At 36.2% G+C, this 7,500-nt stretch overlaps 1 protein-coding gene across 1 annotated transcript in view; it reads left to right on the top strand.

Moving 5' to 3' along the window:
- The window catches only part of LOC113822887 (PITH domain-containing protein GA19395), a 5,915-nt gene extending 837 nt beyond the window's left edge, over positions 1-5,078 (top strand). The window contains exons 2-6 of the mRNA XM_027375422.2: positions 2,069-2,292; positions 2,696-2,739; positions 2,853-2,930; positions 3,685-3,789; positions 4,061-5,078. Coding sequence (XP_027231223.2) covers positions 2,080-2,292; positions 2,696-2,739; positions 2,853-2,930; positions 3,685-3,789; positions 4,061-4,271 — 651 coding nt within the window. The 5' untranslated portion in view covers positions 2,069-2,079 and the 3' untranslated portion in view covers positions 4,272-5,078. The remainder of the gene's footprint in view (positions 1-2,068; positions 2,293-2,695; positions 2,740-2,852; positions 2,931-3,684; positions 3,790-4,060) is intronic.
- The last annotated feature ends 2,422 nt before the right edge of the window (positions 5,079-7,500 follow it).

Here is a 7,500-nt window from a genome sequence, read left to right as displayed (position 1 = left end):
TCAGTTATTCAAAGGTAGTGTGAGAAATAACCCAAATGCCACCTGGAGAGTAAGTCCACAGCATTCAGGTTGGGCTTCAGAGTCTGAGTGTGGAAAGGTATGAATGAGAATGAATATCTTCACAATACAATAGATGTATTTAACCGATTATATCTTCGTCAGAAATACATGTATTTCTGATGAAGATATAATCAAAACCGGTTAAATACATCTATTGTATTGTGAAGATATTTGTTCTCATTCATACCTTTCCACATTTGTCAACATGAATATGGATCATTCAGAGTCTGAGCCTCTGATATGGAAATACAGGGATATAGTGGGGTTAGGAAGGTTTTTGGTTCATACGACAATGTTTGTGGAGTGGCTGCAGTAATATGGACTTTTGGTTTATGCTTAAAGAAATTGTGGAATCCATTATTGAAGTGCAAAATCCTCTATTAACGAATAATACCACAAAAAATCATTTGGGATGGCAAAATAAGGCAAGAGGATAAGAACATTGTATTTTTGAAACTCACAGTCCTAAAGTTACGTCAAGACTAGACTTTCCGCAGTTGTGAAGAATCTAGCATAAGAAAATTGTGGCAAGAACTGATTTGTGTTACACAGTTTCTTTAAGCATACAACCGTTAAACTCAGAGGGGTGCACTCACTTCAGGAACAGTTACCAATACTTTCATTTATGTCATTTGCAATGGAAAATAACAAAAGACTCATGTATGTCACAATGTGAATAATTGAAACCAGCAATAATATTTGCAAGGGTGAATGGCTTTGTGAAGCAAAGAAATAACTGAAATTGCTGCAGTTATAGAATTTATTTCAAATTATTTTTAAAAACTATTTCCCTGACTAACATTAAATTCAAGGTGCAATCACACTCTTGTATGTAATAAATTTGGTAAAAGTAGCAAACACGTGTTACATCTATGTAAATTTTGTCTTTTTTCGGGAATAGTTTCTGGTTCACAGAATCATATGATACAAGTTAAACTTTTTTTGTATTAGACAGAATAACAAAATTTAAGACACTTTTCATCTATGGCATTGCCTTGACAAGGAAATGTCACAAGAATAAGAAAGTTGTACAATGCACAATACTCATTTTCAATTACATAATGACCACATAAAGATAAGGAAAGTCTAATAACACCGCTTCAAAGAGAAGGAAAACTTCATTTGCTGATTTATGAAATAATCTGCACATCTGAAATTAAGAAAATATCAATTTTGACAAATGCCATACAGAGAGTATGTCCACAGCAATCACCTGGGAGTCCAAGAGCTAAGCAGTAGTAGCAGTAGGAAAATATGGCAATCAGGGAGACAGGGTGAAGGTCACAGTTTAGGAAGGATTCTGGTTCATACAGTGAAGTTTCTGGATTCCCAGCAGTGCCCCCAAGGTTATTCTCATATAGCATACAAAAATGATACTCAAAATTTGAAGATTTACACTGCAAATGAACACAATACTAATCACATCCAAATATTACGAAATTATGAATCCTGTCTTTAAAAGTTAAATAAAATATTATTGTTATCTAGATTCTGCACTTGTGTGCAGATTCAGGTCATTTTAGTATGCAGGGTGAAATGAAACTGAATAAATTTATTCTGTTGAAATTTGTTGAGGGAAAAATACATTTAAAAAAAAGAAGACAATTACAGCCAATTTCTTAGAATTGTGCAAGACCTAACCCAATGAATATGCATTTACACAGAAATAAATGTATATCTGTCTATCTATCTGACATATACATTCCTCTTTGTATCTGTCTAGTAGATGTGCATGTTTAGATTGATAGATATGTATTTATTTAAATGTATATGGTGGTCTGTATTATGAATGTTTATTGGGTCAGGCCTCACACAATTTTAACAAACAGGATGTTAATATACAGATCTAGTTAGTTTGAGGATTTGTTAATTGTGTGTTTCTCAGCTAACATACTCATACATGGAATTTAATATTTGCCATACTAACACAGAATGTAATAAGGGTATAGTGATCAACTTTTGTAATTTATCTTTTTTTATTTTTTTAATTCCTTGTTAAAATTTACAGAAATTCAAGCAATGTCAGGTTGTGGTGGTGGTGGTGGTCATGGCCATGACCACTCAGGTCATGGCTCTTGTGAAGGCCATGATCACACTCCAGCTGAACTGGGCGTGGCCTATAGCCTGTATACAAGGATAGATATTGATAATGTGGAGTGTCTAAATGAAGCTGTTGAGGACTCGGGAAAAACAGTGTTCAAACCTTGGGAAGAGAGGCTTGACAGGGAAAAAGTAAGTTATAGCCACTTCACATAGTTTATTACATTTATGCACAGCTAAGAAGTACTAGGAAGATGATTGGTATTAAATGAATTAGATTACACATAGCCTCAACCTACGATTTGGTTGGCACCTCCCATGGCATATTAGGAATAATTATGATCCTAATTAGTTGCAGCACCAGATAAGCTGTAGCTCACAACACTAGATCAGGACTCCAGCATCTTAGTCCAAGCATAATATTATTAAAATTATCACTATCAAAAGTCAAGGTGTGGTAGAGGTAACAGTTTGCCCTATGCTTTTCATTTTTCAGAAACAGATATTTCATTTCTCAAAAGCTTTATTGATTTTATTAGATAATTTTACATTAGTCGTTATGTCTGTTATTCCAAATGCTTATGTTATTTTATAGTTTGTGGAAAGTGATGCTGACGAGGAGCTGCTCTTCAATATTCCGTAAGTAGTTTAATATTAATGTATCTTCCTATGCATCAGTAATGAAATGTAAGAAAATTTGATATTTCTTTATTGTAGCAATGTTTCTTTTCATCAGTCACATTTTCTTGCAGGTTTACCGACAACATCAAGTTGAAGGGAATTATTCTTGTAGGTGGGGAAAATGGACATCACCCTAAAAAGATGAGACTGTAAGTTATTGAAACCCAATACTGTTTTACTGCTGCAAAGCCTTGATTATCACTAAGTACATGCATTGGCCACTTTTGTCTTGTCAGTTTTGTTTACAATAATAAATTCACAAGCACATAGCCACCAGTGAGTCAATTACAAGGCCTGCCTGACCTCACCTGTTTACCCCATTTCCTTTCTGATATACTTACTATCAATACAAATGTTATTAATGGCATAATTAACCATATCGTAACATTTTTAACAATTATGATGATAATAGAAGAGAAAAAACTTTTCTTGCTGAAAATTCTTGGAATGGATTAAACAAATTCTAGACCCATATATATATATGCATAAAACAAAAAAACAGAAATACAGCAATTAAATGCATGCTACTGACTGATTGTAGAATTTCAAAGTAAAAGTAGTAATAAAAGTAGTATGATAATAATTATACAAAAGAACATAAGGATAAATTATTATTATTCTAAGAATGATGTAATATTAACAATAATAATGGGAATAATTAGATTGTGTATTTTGTACACATGTGCATATATGCACTGTAGGTTAGACTATTACCTTACCCTTCATATATCAAAGACCACATTGGTATATAATTATCTATATATACTAATACTATATAGTTTATAAATGTGACACAGACGTACTATAATTATGAAATCAAGCATGTATCTGTTGTGTATGTTTGTATGATAGTTTTAAATGGTTATTTTCCCAGTAAACAATAGTGATTACTTTTGTCAACAGATTCAAGAATCGTCCTCATATGACTTTTGATGATGTAAATTCTGCAGCTGAGCAAGAATTTGATTTGCAGCAAGATCCAACTGGTACATTGGAGTATACAACCAAGTAAGAAAAATATTGTGTAGTCTTACTTCTTTGTATATATTTGCGTAATTACATTCCTGTATATAGATATATAGTTCGTTCAACTAGTCCAGTTTCAGTCTCCATTCAATTTCTCGTTGTGGCCCTTTCATACCAACTCAACCACACTTAATGATATACATGTTACATGCCTAGATATTTTTGCAAGGCATCTGGATCTAATGGGTTGATGTTGGTTATGTACAATAACTTCTTTTTTATTCCTTCTTTTTATTCCTTTTCTTCCTTTCAGAGTGGTTAAGTTTTCCTCGGTGACTCATCTGACTATCCACTTCCCAAGTAATTTTGGTGAAGAAACAACTAAAGTTTCTTACATAGGCTTCAGAGGAGAATACACAAAAGCACATAGACATGGTGTTACAATTTGTAATTATGAATTATCTCCGCAAATGATGGACCATAAAGATAAAGCTTTAGATTCCGTTGGTAAGCCTATTATGTGAGGCAGTTTGTGTGAAATAATTCACAGACTCATGCTTGGAGTAGATTGTGACACTCTTCAAAGGTGACAGATAATATAAAAGCTCAAACTATGTTATAAATGGGTCACTGATATGCATTATCTCAAATGAGCTATTGGCCTGACTTTGTAGTGCTTTTTTGGCTTCTGAATGGCAGATGATGCAAAATTAAGAGTGATGAGTAGGAATGGTTCATTACAAGGCATATGGAAAGATAGCTGTAGACTACAATTTTATTAGAATGTGCAAATCCCATTTTTGCAAACACTGTAACCATTCAAAATTGGTAACTAAGATATGTAGTTACCATATGTACGCAAGTTCTGTAATGAACACCTGGCTGTGATGACTTAATGTTAAGTGCAACAAACTGAGATATTTTAGCAGGGCTATGCAGGTCTTATGATGCTGTAAAGTTTATGATTTAATTTTTTTAGTATATGTAAAAGCATAACTAATGTGTAAATTATAACTGGAGTTACTAGATTTTAGATTATTTAGAACCATATATTACAGTGTTACTCACAGTCCAAGCTATATCAAGATATCACTGTGTAATCACTAAGATTGTGAATTTATATGATTTGTAAGAGTACATATATAACAGCAAAATACATTTCATAGATCTGTATTTAAATATATAAGGTTGATTTTATTGCTTCTTCATGAGACAGTTTGTGTATGAACTTTGTAATATTGCAATCTGTAGTTGTCTGTGTAGCATGCATCTGTTATCAATTTTAAGTAAGAATAAAGGGAAAAGACATAGCATATGTTTAGAGCTTCAAATGATTATCATTTGTTCCACTGGACTACCTTGGCAAAATAAAGGTAGATAATTTTACGGAAACATGAAATATTATTGTTGTTGTAGTAGTCAGATTACAAGTATTTATATTTTATTGTTGAATAACTTGCTACATGAGGAAAATTATATTTGAACTCGCCTTCCCAATACCTTGCTTGTTATTGTCATGGGAGGGCTTAGGAGATGGAGACTTAGGGCCATACCATAAAAGTTTTGGGAAAGGGCAGGCGATCGCCTGGCGAAGCATCGTCAGGCGATTGCCTGCCCTTTCCGAGCGTACCACGACACTTTTATCAGGCGATCCTTCGCCCGTGTTTCCGCTAGATAGATAGATAGATAGATAGCTAGATAGATCGCTAACTTTGAACGGCGTGGGAAATTTCGAATTATTTTACCTTGACGCACACATCACCATAAGCAGAAATAAAGAAAGCCTGTCCACAAGATACTGAGGGAACCTATCTAAAGGCAAAAAATTCAATAAAGCACTGTGATGCCTAACAGACAGTGAGAAGTTTGTTGGCCTTTGCCGGAGGCGCGGAGGCCTGGAGTCGCTTATGCGAGTTTGGTGGCACAAGTGATATCTTAACTAAGGAGCAGAGTTATTCATTCTAAATGGGGAAAACATGTTTCGTCACTTTCAAAAATCTTTCCTGAAATGAAAACTATAGCTGTCAATATTCATTTGATCTAATATATGTGTTTATTTTGGCGAGTAGAGACAGCGTTCTTGACACCTCACCCGTCCAGAAATCAGATAAGTATGGGTAAATACTTCAAAATATGGAATACTTATAAGATCATTTATGACAATGATTATTTGCGATCCAAAAAATACATATGTAGTTTTCTTGGGTTTTCAAGTTAAAAATTATGCATTTAGTTTAGTTCTACTGAGAGATACTTAAGAAAGTGGTGATGAAAGATGGGTATAGCTGGCTTTCATAGTTGGGCGATGTTCCAATACTTTTTCTACCGCGACCGCCTGGCGAAGCTGAAAGTTGTGTTTTGTGGTACGAAAATTCGACCCTTTAGTGGCTGGCAACGCCAGGCGAAGGGAAAGCAGGGTCTTATGGTACCGATTACGGATCGTCTGGCGAAGAGTCAAGCATTGCCTGACTCTTGTTTTTTTATAGTACGGCCCTTAGGCCCAATGTGGGCCTCAGCCCTTGCCTCAACTAATTTTGCTTTTCTTCTAATTTTTCCTCTTCCATATCTTCTTTATCCCCTTCTATCCCATTTCTATTCCTTACCCTTTATGGGGACCCTGAGGGGTAGACCCCTTCTTTTCGCTATTTTATACAGGCTCACCATGGCCAATAATGAAGTTTCTTTATCCTTAATAGGGGATTAAGAATTGCCCCTTCACCAGCTAGCCTATCTAACTTTGATTTTAATGGTTTTCTGACCCCTGCCCCTCCTTCGACCATGGCTCAAACCACTGATACTAATACCCCTTCTTTGACGCTTACGAACAACTCATAACTATTCCAAAACACTTACCCATTTATGACTCAACCTCCAGAAAGCACCCCTTCTTCTCTCCCAACATTCTCCTCTCTGTCTCCTACTGCACAGTCCTCTTCAATGTCTACCCCCTCTTCCCGTATTGCTACTCTTCATCCTTAATGTCCTCCCCCCCCCCACGGAACTACTCCACTCCACACCACCCCATCTTCCTCTCGCCCTTGTCCTGCTGCCTCTACCTCTGCAGACCTTCTGAGTCCAGCATATTTTCTTTGTCCCAGCCAAATGGGATCGATTCTTTGTGATTCCCCCCACAGCCCCTATACTGAGAATACCCTTCTCTTTCAACAGTGCCTCTAGAAACAAATAGGCAAGATTACCTTTCGCAGTCGCTCTGATCATTCACGCCATGACACAGTTGCATCTGAATCCCAAGCTCATGCACTATCTACCCTAACTGACCTTACTGGCAAACCCATTCCTGCCGTACCTCACCCCTCTCTTAATACTTGTACTGGAACTGTTTCTATCCCCCAAATGCTTGTCCTATCTACAAGGACTGGTCAGACTGTGAAAGTGACCTGCTTACCTGCCTTGCTGAATATGATGTAGTGGCGGTACAGTGTTACACTTCCTCCAGTGCAAGTCCTATGTCAATATTGCCAAGGTTAGCTTCCATAGGCATGACCTCCCCCATTAGGTTTATATTGGTGGCTTGTCCTATCATATCTGACAATATCGACCCCTTCCTCATCAATGTCAGAAATGTTGGTGTTTTGGCCACCCAGCCAAACACTGTCATCCACAGTCCGCTGCCCTGTTCAAATTTTCCTGATCAGTCACATACATGTACCATTTGTGGAGACTCCCATAATGTATTTTATAGAAGCTACCCTGCCTATAAGCTCGAATGTGAGGTAACAATCCTCAGATTTA

The sequence above is a fragment of the Penaeus vannamei genome, chromosome 8 (genome assembly GCF_042767895.1).
Source record: "Penaeus vannamei isolate JL-2024 chromosome 8, ASM4276789v1, whole genome shotgun sequence".
Taxonomy (NCBI): Eukaryota; Metazoa; Arthropoda; class Malacostraca; order Decapoda; family Penaeidae; genus Penaeus; species Penaeus vannamei.
Note: the sequence above shows the minus strand (reverse complement) of the source record. Positions and strands in the feature narration are given on the sequence as shown.